Source organism: Lytechinus pictus, chromosome 3, assembly GCF_037042905.1.
Source record: "Lytechinus pictus isolate F3 Inbred chromosome 3, Lp3.0, whole genome shotgun sequence".
NCBI lineage: Eukaryota > Metazoa > Echinodermata > Echinoidea > Temnopleuroida > Toxopneustidae > Lytechinus > Lytechinus pictus.
Genome location: NC_087247.1, coordinates 2,374,098 through 2,394,049, shown reverse-complemented (window position 1 = coordinate 2,394,049; position 19,952 = coordinate 2,374,098). Strand labels below are relative to the sequence as shown.

Genomic DNA, 19,952 nt, shown 5'->3' with positions numbered 1-19,952 from the left:
CGTTTTTGTCATGGCTGAAAATCTGCTTTCTTATGCCAACAAGCACTTATCTAATAAAGTTTATGATATAACCTTGTCCTCAGTCACTACTCCTGTGTGGTGAAATATAAACATGAATAAGATGACAATGTTTGGCTTATTTTGATGCATATGATAGACTTGATATAAATGATAAATAAATGTTAGATTTTTTTGCACTCAGTTTTTAATACAGTAGGCCAACTTGAATCTGAATTAATGATACAAAATATCCCTTGGCCCAAAACTCAATTGTATTCTTGAAATTATTTTTTTTCTGATTAAAAAGAGAATCTTTCCAGAAACTTTCCAACAATAGAGGGCCTCACAATTTATTAAAAAATTAAATTATTCCTAAGTCTATATAGATTTCAATGAAAACAAATCACACCTGAATGAAACTGGGTGTATTTTTTGTCACAAACGTGATATCTTCAAGACCTTTGTTTTAATGTTTAATTGACAAATGATATTATATTACATATAAGTAGACTAACGTTACATGTAGGTCATCCTGTGGTATGGTAAATAGGGTAAATTTGCTTTAAAAGGGGTAGAGAAATGCTAATTTTACATGCAGAAAATGCAGAGTCCCTACCATGGGAGGGGGAAACCATCTCGCGCGCGACCCGTTCGGGGCCCTCGTGGCTTTGATACTGATTTTTTATTATCAAAGGTTGGCAGGTATGTGTAGATCGTATGACTGTGTAAGCTATTAGTAAATGGGTCATTCCATGCCAATTCACCCAATGAATGTGCAATTTTGCACCCGACCCTCTCGGAATTCGTTGTAAATTGGTACACATAATATATTCTTGTTAGTAAAGTGTTTACTTTTATCATCAAATTGTTGAGTATATGCCTATTTACTAACAAGAATATATATATATATATGTATATATATGACATGTATTGCTGAACATCAAATTGCCTAAACAGATACTCATGAGCATAAATGTTTAATGTTTCATTTGTGAACTGATGAGCTTAATTTCTTTTCATGTGCATGCATACTGTAACTTAAGATTGGAAGAAATCATGTAAATGGTTAACACTTTACTAACATGAATATCAGTATGTAGGACTAGAGTGAAATTTCATGGTATCTTTGGAAGAGTTTTAAAAGGTGAAGACATAAAATATCATCATTGGTTTTAACATATTTTGTCAATATCATACAAATGATTAACATACACGAAAATCAAATTAAAAAATTATTTGTCCGGGGGTCAAACTCAAGGTCAAAGTAAAGGTCAAAGGTCATGACCTTATAAATCGCGCCAATACATTATTTGATGCATGTTTTGGATTCCTCTCTGAATTTTCTAATAAATGGTACCTGTTTCATGAAAATTGGTCAACACGTTACGACGCAGTGGCCATTGAAAGTTGAGGGTCACGCCCATTTTTGTCAAAACAAGGAGAAAAGGGCGGGCCGTAGCGCGAGAACCGACGGACCAATTGGACTAATTTTTTTGTTTTGTGCGTGGGCCAAGGTGAATTTAATGTGTACCAATTTACAACGAATTCTGAGACGGTCGGGTGCAACCACTGGGTGAATCCAGATGGAATGACCCAAATGACTATTATCCGAGTTATACAAGTCTGCAAAAGTACCACTGTCGATCCTGCATGCCCACACAGTACAGGCAGGAGGCCATGCCATGTGTGTGCAGCAGCTAGTATATGTATGTATGCTGACTTTGCGTGTGTGTGTGTTTGTGTGTAGATCACTAAATTTAGCGCAAACTGGCTTGCAATTTGAATTGAGGGAAGTTGTAAAGGACAAGTCCACCCCAACAAAAAGTTGATTTGAATAAAAAGATAAAAATCCATCAAGCATAGCACTGAAAATTTCATCAAAATCGGATGTAAAATAAGAAAGTTATGACATTTTAAAGTTTCGCTTAATTTCACAAAACAGTTATATGCACATCCTGGCCGGTATGCAAATGAGGAGACTGATGACGTCATCCACTCACTATTTCTTTTGTATTTTATTATATGAAATCTGAAATATTCTAATTTTGTCCTCATTGTCAAGTGAAACAGTAATTAATTCCTCCCTATACATGTGGAATTAGCATTGTTTAATACTATATGGTTCAGTCGAGTTGGTCCCTTTGGTCAAATCTGTAAAAAATGAAATATTGTATAATTCAAATAATAAAAAAAAAGATATAGTGAGTGATGGACATCATCGACTGACTCATTTGCATGTCATTGAGTTGTGCATATATATCACTGTTTTGTGAAAAATAAGCGAAACTTTGAAATGCCATAACTTTCTTATTTTACATCCGATTTTGATGAAATTTTCAGTGTTATGCTAGTTTGATTTTTCTCTATTTATTCAAATCAACTTTTTGCTTGGGTGGACTTGACCTTTAACTTTGTTTTTTCTCTCTCTCTTCTGTATTTTTGCTTCTGAAATATGGGAGAACTTTGTAAACTTTAATCTCACAGTGAAAAAGGGCACAGCCTTTTCGGCCGTGAATTGTTCATTTTTATAAAGGGCATTACGGCCAGTTATAGGGGCATCGACGGCCTGGCCGTCGATTACTTTAAGCCCTGCATACTTGACAGGCGAGTATTCATATTAAAACTTATATGTACAGAAAGTGCACATCGTCGACTGTCTGAAAAAAGGCATGAGATCGCATGCCACTATGTACGTATGCGCAGTAAACTCCATGTTTGAGGAGCCGGCCAGACAGAGGAGATTCCACTTGCGCACGGCCAATGCAGCCAAAACCAGTGCTCGCGATGCGGCAGCATACACACATACCTACAGTAACATAATTAACAGTTAGATCTAGATTGAGTCTGACTCTAACATGTGTAACGTTAATTATTGAATAGCAAATCAAATATAGCAAATCTAACAAAAAATGCTGATGCTATAGTGTTCTGTGTAGCCAGGAGGCTCCTAGAGAGTAAAAATTATTTTCTAACGAGTAACGTATGCTCCACGGAGCCAGGAATTCCTTCCCATTCATCTGCATGTACCGCCAAGAAACCTGAAACTTTCGCCCCCAAGATTTCTACTTTCCTTCTAAAAGATCTAGCCCTAAATCATGTAGGTGGGATACAACTTTATTTCCAACATTTCTACGCTATCGATTTTTATTTTTTAACAAGAATTCATCAAAAAAATGAGAAAAATATTATCAAAAGACGGAAGAGACTTGCCCAATGTTTACGCCGCCATCTTGTTTCCTATTGTTCTTCCCCAACGTTACAGACACGTGCGTGTATTATAAAATACTTTTGAAATCTCTGCCAAAGAAAAACTAGCACATTGAGGATGTGGAGCTCATCCGGCATCTTGCAAAGAAATTTCGCACAATTTTTAATTTGACACTGTAGTGAATTAATTACATGCATATTGGTGACATAAATTGATGAGTAAATTTTCAGTTTCCAGAAACAGTACCCCGGGAGAATAACAAGTTTCCTAGTGGTAATTGCTAAACTAGCTAACTTTTTCCTTTTCTATCCTCTTTATAACAGAATAGAGACGAATCATGTCAAGGTACCAGAGCAGAAGAGGGTTCTCCCCAGTTCCTTTAAGTTGCAAAGTGTATGTAGGAGATTTGCCATCAGGAGCCAGTCGCACAGATATAGAGGACGCATTCATGAAGTATGGGCCTGTCAAGAATGTCTGGGTCGCTAGGAATCCTCCGGGCTTTGCTTTTGTATTTTTTGAAGACGATCGCGATGCTAAAGATGCTGTCCACAACCTTGACAATTCGTAGGTATTACTGTCTATGACAGTATCTTGCCTGGAATAGAATAAAAACTTATTTTATAATTATATGGGAAAATAAAATGAAGTTCTGAGGCCTGTATTCTCAAAAGCGGTTTCAAATATACCTTGGTACAAAACCATGGACCTTGCAGATTTTGCCTTTTTGATTACCCTTATTTAATCGCATACACTAAGAAAAGTCCTATTTTAAATGCGCTTATGCGGCAAAGGGTGCTTGAATAAAGCTTGATCTAGTGCTGTAGCCGAACCGAACGGAAGTTCGCCGAACTTGGCACTTCCGAACCGAACGCAAAGGCCTGGTTCGGTGGTTCGGTAAAAAAAATGGGCACATTAATTTTGCAAAATAACATGCACAACAGCAGGGACTACATAGATTTAACTATAAAATAAAAAACATTTTATTGGTTAGTGATTGTGCACAATAATAATTCCACGCAAAATATTTTTAAAATCCACTATGAAAGCTCCCATCTCGTTTTTGATTGAACTGTTATCAACTTCAGAATATTTTATTAACATGAATATATTTTATATTGAGGGGACATTTGAAGCTAAACTCGGTATAAAAGTGTGGTTTAATTACATATTGCCGTAATCGATCGTGATCGTAATTGGACCTAATTATTTTGTATTTAATAAAGAAAAAGGACCAGACATAAATTCGTTCCTCGTAAATGACAAAGTTTGACAGCTTTGGTCTCTTCTTGATTTAATTTTCATCAGTTTCAAATTTTTGTATAAACATGAATTTATTTTTTTCTTCATAAAATGTGGGGACATTTTAAGCTAAACTCAGTTAAAAAGTGTAGTTGAATTACGTATTGCTGTAATCGGACGTACATGTAATTGTTTTGTATTAAAAAAAAAAAAAGACAAGACATAAATCAATTCCTGGTGACTGACAAAGTAATGGTAAAGTATATATATTTCACCTTCTGAAATTTCCATATTAATATAAAAGATATATAAGAGATGAAGGAATGAGGATAGAAAAAACAGAAAAAATTCAAATTAAAACCAAATTAACGCATGTTCCCTGATCGCGTTCCGGAAATGGTTGGTAAGGAAAGTTGAAACAGGAAGTCCAAACAACCTGCTCTCAGTTGCTATTATACAGGTAAAAACGTTTTTTTACGTTGTCAATATTTTCAAAAAAGTGGTTTAATCTGGTCAATTACTGAAAATGAAATGATAAATTATCAGTTCCGTCTTGGTACTGAAGATCAACGCCGAGTGATTTCACAACACTAAAATACACAGTACAGTCCCATGTACTCATTTTCGTGTTGGAAATATGTTTGAAGTCACGTAGCGTCGATCTTTCTGGACCAAGAATGGACTTATATTTTATATTTTTAAAGTAATTGATTGACCAGATTTAACCACTTTTCAGAAAATAGGGACTTTCTAAAACATTTCATAACTCTTTGGAATGTGAATTTTACCAGTATAATAACAGTTGAGTGGAGGTTGTTTGTCTACTGTTTCGACATTCCCGATCAACACTTTCCAATCGGAGAAGCTGCGTTTGCAATGACATTGTAATTGATCATGATCATAGCTATTTGAAATAATCATGAAAAAAAATATTCTGATCTTTGTAATTCTGTTTCTGCCCTGATTCTCTCGTTATTAATATTTTTTTCTTTGTTTTTTTTAAATTTCATTTTGAAAATGAAAGTAGAAATGTTTAAAGATTAAAATAAATAAAAGAAAGTTATGCAACAATTTTTATAACTATTCTTTGAGAAACAAAAGTTATTATAAATATCTGACAGATCTTTGTTGAGATAATCTGTTCGAGGGTCGGCGATCCTTTATTTTATATGTTGATAATTTAATGTGGCATTTATTGCCGAACTCCGAACCGAACCAAAGTTCAGAAAAAAATTGCCGAACCCTGCCGAACCCGAACATGCTGCCTGACTTGCAGCACTAGCTTGATCGTATACCATGGTACAGTTGAAACCTCTTGAGAATATGGGCCTGAAATTCTTTGTATTATACATGTATTTTCCTCGTTTGATATTACTACTGTATGGTTGATAATTTTTCCTTTAGAACCCGAAATATTGTATTAGACATAAATTGATTGCTTAGTTGTTTTAAACTAACGAAACGTTCAAGCACTATATAAGATAGAATGTAAAGTAAACAAATGTGAAGGAATATAACAATGGGAAAGATGTGTGTGCAAGTATTGCCGCTACAGCCGGGCTTGGCATGTTTCTTAAAGATGTATAAAATTGCACACGTGTGCTGTAACCATGATGTGTAGCAAACATTTTCTTGTAGAGGGCATTTTTTAATATTCATGAAAGAATTTTTTTAAAGAAATCAGAGAGACAACGTAAATTGAAATAACAAAATCATGAAGCTGAAACATAAGAGCAAAAAACAATTTATCCATGTATACCTTGATTAAATAAAAATACTTGACTTGGTTTTGTGAGACACTTGAACATTTGATGCATACAATTAAAGGGGGTCGGTCTAACAATTGTAAAAAAAAAATCTGATGTGGATAGACCCTTGTTTGATTGTATCATGTTTGATGACATGGTTTGGATTTAGAATCTTTTTAATTATATTCGTGTTTGTACAGATATCTCTGTGGAAGAACGATTCGAGTGGAGCTGTCCTCAGGCGAAAAAAGGTCTCGAGATCGTGGTCGAGGTTATGGTGGTGGTGGTGGTGGTGGTTTTGGTGGACGTAGAAACATTGAAAATGAACGATGCTATGAGTGTGGTCAGAGGGGTCACTTTGCAAGAGACTGCCGTGAGAAGAGGGGAAGATCTCCAGGTGGTTACAGGGGTAGTAGACGCTACTCAAGGTGAGATCAACTATAATCATTCAAACTTTTTTTCAAGATTGTACATATAATCTTGTTTACTTTTTCAAAGAGCAGTATTGCCTTTTTCCCAAATCACAGGCACATGTACAACCACATAATCTGCAGCAATGGTGTTTCACTTATTCGTTTGTAAGTTATATGCATGGTGATTTTTTATTTTATTCTTATCAACTAAAGTTGGAATCTGATATTTAAATTGTAGATTAAATCTGCTGTTAACAAACACCTGAATGCAAAATTTATAATTGATCAATATTTGATTAGGGATGGGTAAAAGGAAAATTGTTCTCACACTCTGTAACAGGAAATAAGTTTGGGGATAGAATTTGGTACAAGACCAGGTCACTGGTCATTCGTAAGTTAAAAACAGCTTTGTGAAGCCCTCCCCTCGGATTGATACTCGTATATAACACTTCTAATGTTCCATACTCGTGTTGGTGTACATCGCTTTATGAATCATCGCAAATACACGTCACTTTGAAAATGATACTTTTTATAGTAGTAATACAGTTTTTTTTTTGTAAAGTGAAGGAAAGTACATGTAAATGCTTCATGTATCCTTCATTCTTTCATGTTGCAGAAGTATGGATTGGTTGCACACTTTCTGGCAGAATTCAAATTGAGTTTTTGAATCTGTTTTTTCGAAACATGTTTGATGGAGATTCTTTTTTTTGTTGCATTTATTAGGCTCAATTCAGCATGTATATTGAGAAAGGTCAAGTAATGATTGCATGCTTTAATCACATCACACTGAATTGATTCTTGTTACTGCATTTATCAGTCCTCTGTTCTGAATTAATGAGTCTGATGTTTGTTTTGATAGACTTACATAAACAGTGGACTCATTAATACAGTAACAAGCATATCTACATGTATTTTGCTTCCTGTGCCAAAAGGGCGCTTTCATTATTTGGGGCTTTCTCAATATACTTGGTGAATTAAGTGTAAATGATGATGAAATGAATTGTAGGGTCACAAGGTCAAAGGTCAATGGTCACAATGATCAAGATATCTGACATTTCTTTCTCAATAAAATCGAATTTGAGCAGTCTGATTCAATCTTGGCTCATGAGCGTTAGGATATGTTTGGATTCTTGGGTCGCAGTGTCAAACGCCACTGACATCCTTACATGATACCTTGTATATGAAAATACTTTGCTTTTGGTTTGCATGTTAACTGAACTGTTACAAACAAATGATGTAAGTGGCCCCTTTTGAAGCAGTGGGCATGCGCATCAACAAACTCATAGTTTGTACCAGATTTATAGGGCCTGCTCACCCTTGTTTTGCAATTTGCTCATTAATTATGACGAGTCAGTGCAATCTTCGGTCAACATCACAATAGAAGTTACAAAATAGACCCAATTGACGTAATGTTGCAAGTGGAGAATAGTTTAAACATAAAATCTCTAAAGCTAACACTTTCTCTGTGATTCCCCTTTAATATTCATAGTCAAAATTGTTGCCAAATAGTCCATAAAATGATAGAAATTTTTCACATTTTTTACTCTAAAGGTAGACATAGGTTATCTGTTGCGACATACTGATTGATGGACTTTGTATAAAATGTAGTTATACATGTATTAAAAATGATGTTACTGCACTGAGTTTACTTCTTTTGCAAAATCGCAAAGGTTAATATATCTGCGTGCCTTGTCAACCCTGCTTCAAAAATTAACAAATTTGTTGCAGTTAATAAGAGAACATGCAAATCAAAAGCTCCCTGATATCACGTTTTCAAGGTAACGAAATAACAAAACCACCCCCCCCCCAAAAAAAATGATAATAAAATAATAAATAAATGAATAAATAAAATAGAATGAAATAAAGAATAAATAAATAAATGAATAAAATTAAATGAATAGAATAAATAAATGAATGAATAAATGACAAACAAAACAAATCTCACAAATAAATTGAGGGATTGAATTCTCACTTGGCTGCTGTACATGTATTCATATAGAAATAACAGTGGTATAAATACATTTTGAGGCCACGAGGTCAAAGGTCATTGATTAGGTAATTTTTTTTTTTTCATTTTAAAAATGGGGTCTATATTCCTTGTTTTAGCAATGGTGGAGACATAAATTTTGACTGTGTGCATTCAAAAATCTGTTTAGTTTTTGAAGCCACAATGCATATGATAAACTTGCAAGGATATCCTAAAATATCATGTACATGTATGGAAATCATATATAGTTACACATGTACATGTAGAACAAATATGATATCCAAGTTAGGGTTTAGCTTCTTCGTTGGTCATTCAACAATAAATCTTTTGTGAGAAGAGAGTTAATTTTTACTTGAACTGATGGGATTGTTCTAACAGAATGTGAAGTACAGGTATGGCAAGAAATTCATTTAAAGTACATTATTAAAGAGCCAAAGTACAGTATTTGTGAACCAATACCTTCGTCCTTACCCCTTTCAGGGCTCTCCTAGTACGGTCCTCTTGACAAACTACAATGCTTCTGCCATCATAACCCTTCATGTTCAAAGCAACAATGTCGCACCATGCGCCCTTCTTGCATCCACCAGCTCTCTCCGACGAGTACAGCGCAGGTGTGATCAGCCACACCCGTCTTGTCACCTCTCTCGCTTCCGTCTGCCCCAACCCATCACGTCTTCATCTCTCCCCTAAATCTGCACACCGTGGTTAGTTATCGAAAAAGTTAAAGGCTGCCAATTTTGTGAATTATGGTAGAAATCATCCAACAAAGGAATGTTTTGGACATGGTAAGGGTCAGCTGGCATCATACTTCTGAGCCAGATCTACCCTTATTAAGAAGCTTGTCATAGCCTGCCAAGCTGGGCCAAATCCTTCACTTCCACCATATGGACATTCTTTTTTGATGATCTAAAGTAGTCTGTAAGACATACATGGCAGTTTGGTATCAGATTTGTCAGCCTTTGGTTGCTTCACGGAGACTGCAAGGGTAGTAAACGAGTCTCCCTCAGCGCGCCAGCAATCTGTTTTTGTCTACCTGCACATCTGTAAATGATGGTTCTTCTTTTTCTTCATGTCAACATTAACATCAATGTCATCTTCTTTTGCAGTTATTTTCAATACAGGTAGTATGCTAGTGAAATGCAATAGAAGTTCTGTAAGAATGTGTATCTATGCTCATGTTTTAGTAGCCTTCAGTTTACTCACCTCGAAATTCAGAGTATATGACCAAATTTTGTTCGAATAATGGTATCACTCATTTCATACTTCATCATAAGCTGGACAGATTGAAATAGTCACATTTTTTATTTTCATAATATTTGCATCATTCAGAATTCTGAGAACTCGCTGAAATTTAGTCTACAAATAATGATTCTACCTTTTTGCATTAAGTTCATAAATACAACTATTGATCCCCCTCCCCCATCTATATTGGATCTTTTTATTTCTCCCCACCCCCATGGAATGATATTAACAATATGCCAACAGATTTTATTTAAAAAGCATTGTCTTTTATATCTCATCAGACTATGCTTTCAAGCCCACTTGATTTGCATCTTTGGGATGGTGCTGGGATATCGTCATGGTAGTATGATTTTATTTTCAAGTATGGTATTATTAAATCAAATTTGTGACCTTCTCACTTTAGATCCGTTTCTAGGTCTCGATCTCGAAGCCCTCGACGATCTCGAAGCCCTCACCGATCTCGAAGCCCTCGCCGATCTCGAAGCCCTCGCCGCCGTCGTGTTTCCAAAAGCCCTCCCAGATACAGGAGTCGCAGCCGCAGCCGAAGCCTTAACCGAAGCGGAAGCTATAGCCAAAGCCGGAGCCATGTTAGAAGCAGGAGGTGGGTCCCTTTGATTTGTCATTTCTTTTCTGAATAAAAAACATGATGATGACAAAAAAACAAATTAAGATTGTTTGACAGTGGACGTCAGTCACCCTACACCCCTTCTCTATTGCTACTAGTCAGTTAGGTGTGCAGTATACAATCATATTTCAGATCTTGCAACAGTGCAAGTATAAATTTCAACTGTGCGCAGAATCCATTTAGTTTGATCTAATTAAAAGGTATTATAAATTTCTATTGACAGTGTTTTTCTGTCATTCCAGCTCTCTACAGAAAAATGAAGCCAAAGTGCTATTTCAAAGGGAATTCTCTTGAGCTCTCACATTGGAAGTAGCCATGTTTCCTCCATGTGTTTAACTCCTAAAAACTGTACTTATTGAGATACAGGTTTATCTCCCTCAACAAGCTAGTTGATTCTAAGTAATTTCTTGGTGCATATTTTTTTTTTCTTACAGCCGTTCAAGATCCTAAGCAGTCTGGCAAGTATTGAGAATCAACGCTTGAGCAGAATCTGGGTATTGGATTATGGATTGTATATTGAATCCCACATAGGATTTGAATCTGTAAATAGGATTTTCATTTTCCATTTCAAGTTTTATGGTTGAGATTATTGAGACAAAATATTGCTGTCAACAATATATGTAGCTTTTTGCTAACTAAATAAACATTCACAACATTTCAGAGTAGATATTGAGGAAGACAAACATGTTTAAATTGCTATGTATAGCAATTTAAACATATTTTTCTTCCTTGCACTTCCCAGTGTTCTTGACCTTCGTATGTTTTTTTTTTTTTGGGGGGGGGGTTCAATTTGGAAATCCTCTTCTTGGTAGCTAGTAATTAAAAGTATTTGTCTTGAATTTGGATTATCTGGCAACCACAGCATCCGGCCGACCTATTAAGAGATGCATATATCACTCATGTAAGAACAATTTTCCTTCATTATTACATCAGAGCCCCGTCTTACAAAGAGTTACGATTGATCCGATCAACCACAACTATCTGGAAATCCATCTGTGTCATGATTTTTCTCACAAAAAATCTGCGCAATATCCTGTGTAAAGAGGATCGCACTGAATTGTTAATGAATATACAACGTTATCTAGGAAATGTGGAACTAACTAACTGCTTTTTAGATGATGACGTTGCTGGATTTCCATAGTTGTGATTGATTAGATCAATCATAACTCTTTGTAAGATGGGGCCCAGTTCTTCCTGAGTCAAATAAGTTACAGATGAGCAAGTGACGCTAGTTTGTCCGAAAGGATCTTGAAGGATATTGGATTCCCACACAATCAGAGGAATTTTTCAGCCTTTGCAAATTGTCATTACAGGTATATGTTATATTCAGAGGTACATCAATTGTATGTACATGACCTATCTTTACGTGTATGTCAGTACATGTATGTGTGCAAATTATTTTCAAAACTATGTTACTAGAAATTATGGTTACATGTATGCTCTGATATTTTGAAGTTGCCTGTGAACACTAGGAACTCACGAGAATCTATTTAGTGAAATGTTGAATGCTCACTAGTTTGATTGTGATTATTCCACATGTTATGTGATGTTAGAAATTACTGAATAAAATGTTTAGTCAGATTTTGGCTCTATCTATGTAGTCAGTAATAATTTGCCAAACAGTTTTATTGCATATTTTCTTTGTGCACCATATCCATTGTGTAGCTGCTGATCCTGATGATGTGAAGTCAATGTTATCTATCAATTTGTGGTGTATGAAAGGCAAAGCTATTTTTCATACCCACATAGTTAAGTACATTCAAGGCTTACTCTCTACAGGTTTAAATAATTCCATCCAAGAGTATGCTACTAATTTGCTTCATATAATTTCTCTCATTTTAAAGAAATCAGTTTCATTTGATTTTTATTTTGTTGGGCTAAGGAAATTTGCAAAATGATACAAAAGATGATATGTCAATGTGTTGTATTATCACCTTTTGTTTTTACAACTGCACCGCTGGTCAAAATGTAATCATGTGAATTGAGTTCTTATTATGTTTCACTGAAATGGTACACTGAGGCTTATCAATATATATGTGTTTGCCTGCCATAACCGGACCTCCATGTATCTAGGAGACTAGGATAGGTGGGATTATGGTGACTTTCAAATTCAACTCCCCCCTTTAATACATGCTTACAGACCCCAATTTTAATTGTTTTTCTGTTTTTAAATTCATTTTTATATATATAAACAAAGTAAAGTCGGAGCCGCCAACTGTTAAAATAAATCATTATTGTAGTATTTTACAAAGTTATTGATACTCTCTCTGTAATAATAAATGGGTAATTCACATATTGAATACACACATTAGCATAAGAACATATGATCATTTGTAAATTCTCAAATGGATATACATATACAGTATGCAGAGGTGAGGTATAATATATCAATGAATGCACATTTTACAGCATATTTGATGACATCAAACATCCACGTTATAGATAAGATGGTTATGAATTAATGACAGGAACCTTCAAACAGTTTAGATCCATCACTGTCGTAATGTGTAAGACACAATCATCCCAGAAATTCAGAAAGGCAATCTGAAATTATGTACGCATTGCAGGTGGACATGGGCGGCGATTTCTTGAAATTTATGGTCTATATTTTTTACCCCATATTGTTAGTATATCCAATGTTTGTGGCTCCGTTTTGAATTTCTCCTTAGCAAGGAGAGTGTAACTGATCAATCATACACATTTCATATGACCTATCTTAGTATCTTAAAGTAAAATTAATTAAATCAGTAGATGCTTCGCAAAGAGCGAAGTGTGAGTGGCTTAATATCAGTACATCACCACATGGGTCAGATTATGCTTTAAGGATGTGCTTTACTGTGCATTCATCATTAAGACTATGTTTCTTGTCGTGTACTCACTTATTCTTTTTTTTTAATCCCCATGAGGTAAAGCTTTGACACTGAAATGAGAAATACTATTTAAATTGTCATTGATATGTATGTCATCTATTCTCGGTTTTGGTGAAATGTGACATATTTATTCATCATTGATGTATACAATTGTATGTCGGCTTTGCAGAAACGAGATGTACTATTTATTCCTCATTGATCAGCTTGACTTTGGTAAGGAAGCTACATCCATGTATTCTCCCATTTTGGCTCACTGTTAACTTGTCTCTTTTTATTGCATTGTTTTACATGTTATCTCTGAATCCATGCCATTCCTTCGTAATATGAATAACAACATCTACTGGTATGTATTTGTGCAGTTTGAGTTAGATTTTTTTTGATGATTTTAATATTAAATGCTTCGTTTCCTAATTTTGGTCTGCAAATTGTATTTCGTCTGCGTTGTTGTTCGAGATTTGAATGTAGAAGTTTTGCTCTGATGATATGTGTTTCACGTAAGAGTTAAAAAAAGTTGCACTTCTTTAATTTAGAGAGTTTTCTGCCCCCCCCTATTGGCGGAGCAAAAAAACGAAAGGGAAAAGAAAGAAGGGAGAAGAGAGGAGAAAAAAAGAAGGGGAAACAGGAAGAAGACGAGTTAATAAAATAAGATGAGGGGAAGACTTGGAAAATAATATTTAAAAAATCTTTCATGTCATATAAAATTTTCGCTGGCATTCCGCGCTTGCATTGCCTTTTAGGTGATTTACATATCTTGCTCAATACACAAAACGTATTTCAGCACGGAAATCGAACTTTCATTTATGTGTTTGATTTACAAATTGATTTTTAAAAGTGCTCTGTATGAATTTATGTTTTGTGGTCTGAATATTAACATTTTCGCTCGCGCTGCATGCTCGCAAAATTTTATTTGTCAGGTACCTATTATTTTCCTGTATCCGATAAAGTTCTCAAAATATCCCTATTCAGGTCAGATTGTCAAAAAGTATCAGCTAGTTGCACGCTTGCATTTTGATTGGTGAGTTATGTATACCTCAATATTCTATAAACAAACTACCGGTAATTAAAATTCCCATTTTATGACAGTTTATCAAAAAGTTTATCGCGATTTGCACTCACATTGATTGTTGAAAATATATTAACTCGTGCATCTTACCGGTATTCATAATTACAAAGAGCTTTAAATGTCCAGTTTTCAGGCCATTTTTAGGCTTATTCTAAATATTAATAAATAAGATATTAATTTAATAATCAAATTGTCCCCTTTTTCAGAATGGAATGTCGACAAGTTTCATCTCGAGCTTAAGAAGAGAAATATCATTTTCATATGATGACATAATGTACTTAGAATGTCCCGGTAATGTGTTAAAACTATATCAGATCTTTTTTAACTGTGATCCATAACCAGCTCACAATTTTCCTACAAAGTGCTTGAAATACAGAGCTTAAATTGACAATTTTTCAGATCGGAATATCAAATATTTTAAAAGGTAGGCCTATTTTCAATGCCCAGATTCTAGATCAAAATCTGAAGCATGTGCGCGCATCTTTATTCAGATATGCAGCTTGTTCTCTATTCAAATCATCCAGTTTCAGATTACAATATCAAAAATTTTCTACTCTCGCTTTGCACTTGCATTGTTAATGTAGGAAGATTTCCAAATTCTCATTCTTTTCATGATTTACAAAACATGAATAGAGTGTCCCATTTTTAGGTGTAAATCTTAAATTTTCTGTTTGCGCTTCACGCTCGCATCAATTGTTTAGTTATATACTTATCCTTTTCACGGTTACAAAAAGTGCAAAGAATTTCCATTCTTCAGGTAGATTTGTCAAAATTTTCAGCTCACGCTTCGCGCTCGCACTATTTGATAGTTGAAAAAATGTCATGTCTTCATGGCTAAATGCAAGCAGCCGTTAACAGATCCTTTTGGGATCAGATCAAAACGTATATTAAAAATTTCTTTAGTTAGATACACATCTCGTTTAGGATCACAAACATTGCGCAGAATGTTTAAATTTTAGGACGAAATACATGAAATATAAAAAAGATAGCTCGCGCTTCTCGCTCGCACTATTTAAACAAGGCTTATGAGAATATTTTTTATGTTGATTTATAAGAATAAAACTTAGAAATGACTATTAGGACTATCCCTTCAAAGAAACAGACAAAAATCAACTTTGAGGGGACGATCAGGAAAATGTGGCTGAAAAAAATCCGCCCCCCCCCCTATTGGCGAAGCCTGGATCCACCCCTGCCTTATGGTGTGGGGGTGTCTCCAAAATTTTTAATTTTCATGTGAATGTAATTGCTCACCCCCACACCCACTGCTTGGATCGGATTTACGCGTGTATGTGTCTGTAGTGAGTGAGAATGGAGGACAGGATTTAAGATGGACAGCTGTTCGAAGAGGGCTCTGCTCCCCCAGATGAATTTGCATCAAATTTGCTTCAATAAGCAGCAATTATTTATGCAGAATTATTTCCATTAGCAGAAATAATTAGCATATTTTCTAAAGAATTTGTTATTAATAGCACACATATAGGATATGGGAAAGTACAGGCTTTCCTCTGAAGATTTCAGCTTCTTTTCACTGTACAATTTGCTTATATTGGAATACTGCTTCATATATAAAGGGTTTTCAAATTAATTAATTCATATTGGTATGTAGCTTCACTTCATGCATAAATTACAGCTAATTAACATCAATCAGCATATTTAAGGAATATTGAAATTGAATATTATACAACTAAACTGTTATTGGTAAAACCTATCCATTTTGCCAATATTTTGTTGATATAAAAAAACTATTTGGTATGAATATGAACAAAGTGAGTATACAAGCTTTTAGTTGGTAGACATGTACAAATATTTCTTATGATCCCAAACAGTGATAAGTAGTTATTGTATATCTGAGTATTTATAAGAAATAATCATACTACTCTCTGAATGCTACATAAAACTATATAATCATTCAATAAATCCGTTATTTAAGTATTTGAATTCTGTTTTTACTTGAAAGTGGTGCCATGAAGATTTTACATGTAATATTTGACGGATACCAAAGTTTACTGAATGAGTATTAATATTAAAAATAATTACATGTATTATCATGTGGCATTTTAATGGCCATTCAGTGGTATACATTGTACTTCTATTCCTTTGAATATACACAGTATCAGAATTGTCAGAAATGTACTAGATTCTCCTATCCTCACAAAAAAACCAGCATGAGTGTTTTTGATGATGAAATTTTTGAATATGAGTGTGCAGTTTATTATACATCTTCTAAGGTATGCATTGATGGAAGGGTTTCGTTTATAATTTATTCTTCCATTATGTTCTGTTTTGTATCATAAAAAAATTTAACAAATTCTTGTATTTTCTTTATAATGCTGTTTCATTTCGACCTTTCAAACTGAAGTAGATTGAGACCCGAAAATCTTTTCGAAATCGATCTTCTTTATTTTTTGTATATTGACCCATTCGGATGCTAGAAAACCCCTCAGAGCGAAGACGGCTGATTTGGGGGCTATTTTGGAAAATACTTATTTTGCTCAATTTCTGACAATTTGGCCAGGTCGCGGGTGGGGCAAGCACCGAAAACCTTTTCGAAATCGATCTTTATTCTTTGTATATTTACCGATTCGGATGCTAGAAGACCCCTCGGAGCGAACACGGCTAGTTTTGGGGGCTATTTCGGAAGAAAATGATGATGCTCAATTTCTGACAATTTTGCCAGGTCGCGGGTGAGGCGAGAGACCCGAAAATCTTTTCGAAATCGATCTTCTTTATTCTTTGTATATTGACCCATTTGGATGCTAGAAGACGGCTGGTTTGGGGGGGTTTTGGGGGGCTATTTCGGAAGAAAATGATTTTGCTCATTTTCTAACAATTTCTGACAGTTTTGCCAGGTCGCGGGTGGGGCGAGAGACCCGAAAATCTTTTCGAAATCGATCTTCTTTATTCTTTGTATATTGACCCATTCGGATGCTAGAAGACCCCTCGGAGCGAAGACGGCTGGTTTGGGGGGGTTTTGGGGGGCTATTTCGGAAGAAATTGATTTTGCTCATTTTCTAACAATTTCTGACAGTTTTGCCAGGTCGCGGGTGGGGCGAGAGACCCGAAAATCTTTTCGAAATCGATCTTCTTTATTCTTTGTATATTGACCCATTCGGATGCTAGAAGACCCCTCGGAGCGAAGACGGCTGGTTTGGGGGGGTTTTGGGGGGCTATTTCGGAAGAAATTGATTTTGCTCATTTTCTAACAATTTCTGACAGTTTTGCCAGGTCGCGGGTGGGGCGAGAGACCCGAAAATCTTTTCGAAATCGATCTTCTTTATTCTTTGTATATTGACCCATTCGGATGCTAGAAGACCCCTCGGAGCGAAGACGGCTGGTTTGGGGGGGTTTTGGGGGGCTATTTTGGAAGAAATTGATTTTGCTCATTTTCTAACAATTTCTGACAGTTTTGCCAGGTCGCGGGTGGGGCGAGAGACCCGAAAATCTTTTCGAAATCGATCTTCTTTATTCTTTGTATATTGACCCATTCGGATGCTAGAAGACCCCTCGGAGCGAAGACGGCTGGTTTGGGGGGCTATTTCGGAAGAAAATGATTTTGCTCATTTTCTAACAATTTCTGACAGTTTTGCCAGGTCGCGGGTGGGGCGAGAGACCCGAAAATCTTTTCGAAATCGATCTTCTTTATTCTTTGTATATTGACCCATTCGGATGCTAGAAGACCCCTCGGAGCGAAGACGGCTGGTTTGGGGGGGTTTTGGGGGGCTATTTCGGAAGAAATTGATTTTGCTCATTTTCTAACAATTTCTGACAGTTTTGCCAGGTCGCGGGTGGGGCGAGAGACCCGAAAATCTTTTCGAAATCGATCTTCTTTATTCTTTGTATATTGACCCATTCGGATGCTAGAAGACCCCTCGGAGCGAAGACGGCTGGTTTGGGGGGGTTTTGGGGGGCTATTTCGGAAGAAATTGATTTTGCTCATTTTCTAACAATTTCTGACAGTTTTGCCAGGTCGCGGGTGGGGCGAGAGACCCGAAAATCTTTTCGAAATCGATCTTCTTTATTCTTTGTATATTGACCCATTCGGATGCTAGAAGACCCCTCGGAGCGAAGACGGCTGGTTTGGGGGGGTTTTGGGGGGCTATTTCGGAAGAAATTGATTTTGCTCATTTTCTAACAATTTCTGACAGTTTTGCCAGGTCGCGGGTGGGGCGAGAGACCCGAAAATCTTTTCGAAATCGATCTTCTTTATTCTTTGTATATTGACCCATTCGGATGCTAGAAGACCCCTCGGAGCGAAGACGGCTGGTTTGGGGGGCTATTTCGGAAGAAAATGATTTTGCTCATTTTCTAACAATTTCTGACAGTTTTGCCAGGTCGCGGGTGGGGCGAGAGACCCGAAAATCTTTTCGAAATCGATCTTCTTTATTCTTTGTATATTGACCCATTCGGATGCTAGAAGACCCCTCGGAGCGAAGACGGCTGGTTTGGGGGGGTTTTGGGGGGCTATTTCGGAAGAAATTGATTTTGCTCATTTTCTAACAATTTCTGACAGTTTTGCCAGGTCGCGGGTGGGGCGAGAGACCCGAAAATCTTTTCGAAATCGATCTTCTTTATTCTTTGTATATTGACCCATTCGGATGCTAGAAGACCCCTCGGAGCGAAGACGGCTGGTTTGGGGGGGTTTTGGGGGGCTATTTCGGAAGAAATTGATTTTGCTCATTTTCTAACAATTTCTGACAGTTTTGCCAGGTCGCGGGTGGGGCGAGAGACCCGAAAATCTTTTCGAAATCGATCTTCTTTATTCTTTGTATATTGACCCATTCGGATGCTAGAAGACCCCTCGGAGCGAAGACGGCTGGTTTGGGGGGCTATTTCGGAAGAAAATGATTTTGCTCATTTTCTAACAATTTCTGACAGTTTTGCCAGGTCGCGGGTGGGGCGAGAGACCCGAAAATCTTTTCGAAATCGATCTTCTTTATTCTTTGTATATTGACCCATTCGGATGCTAGAAGACCCCTCGGAGCGAAGACGGCTGGTTTGGGGGGCTATTTCGGAAGAAAATGATTTTGCTCATTTTCTAACAATTTCTGACAGTTTTGCCAGGTCGCGGGTGGGGCGAGAGACCCGAAAATCTTTTCGAAATCGATCTTCTTTATTCTTTGTATATTGACCCATTCGGATGCTAGAAGACCCCTCGGAGCGAAGACGGCTGGTTTGGGGGGGTTTTGGGGGGCTATTTCGGAAGAAATTGATTTTGCTCATTTTCTAACAATTTCTGACAGTTTTGCCAGGTCGCGGGTGGGGCGAGAGACCCGAAAATCTTTTCGAAATCGATCTTCTTTATTCTTTGTATATTGACCCATTCGGATGCTAGAAGACCCCTCGGAGCGAAGACGGCTGGTTTGGGGGGGTTTTGGGGGGCTATTTCGGAAGAAATTGATTTTGCTCATTTTCTAACAATTTCTGACAGTTTTGCCAGGTCGCGGGTGGGGCGAGAGACCCGAAAATCTTTTCGAAATCGATCTTCTTTATTCTTTGTATATTGACCCATTCGGATGCTAGAAGACCCCTCGGAGCGAAGACGGCTGGTTTGGGGGGG

The 19,952-nt window shown here is 36.5% G+C and overlaps 1 protein-coding gene across 1 annotated transcript; it reads left to right on the top strand.

Moving 5' to 3' along the window:
- Window positions 1-2,447: 2,447 nt before the first annotated feature.
- On the top strand, window positions 2,448-13,743 carry LOC129257983 (probable splicing factor, arginine/serine-rich 6). The gene is made up of 4 exons (XM_054896434.2): window positions 2,448-3,772; window positions 6,396-6,623; window positions 10,241-10,438; window positions 10,897-13,743. Exons 1-4 carry the CDS (start codon window positions 3,546-3,548, stop codon window positions 10,910-10,912), a joined length of 669 nt encoding a protein of 222 aa, XP_054752409.1. The 5' UTR covers window positions 2,448-3,545; the 3' UTR covers window positions 10,913-13,743.
- The last annotated feature ends 6,209 nt before the right edge of the window (window positions 13,744-19,952 follow it).

Coding starts and splice junctions, on each gene's coding strand:
- LOC129257983 (XM_054896434.2), top strand. CDS start 3,546: ATGTCAAGGTACCAGAGCAGAAGAGGGTTCTCCCCAGTTCCTTTAAGT. Junction 3,773..6,395: donor GTCCACAACCTTGACAATTC/GTAGGTATTACT, acceptor GTGTTTGTACAG/ATATCTCTGTGGAAGAACGA. Junction 6,624..10,240: donor GGTAGTAGACGCTACTCAAG/GTGAGATCAACT, acceptor TTCTCACTTTAG/ATCCGTTTCTAGGTCTCGAT.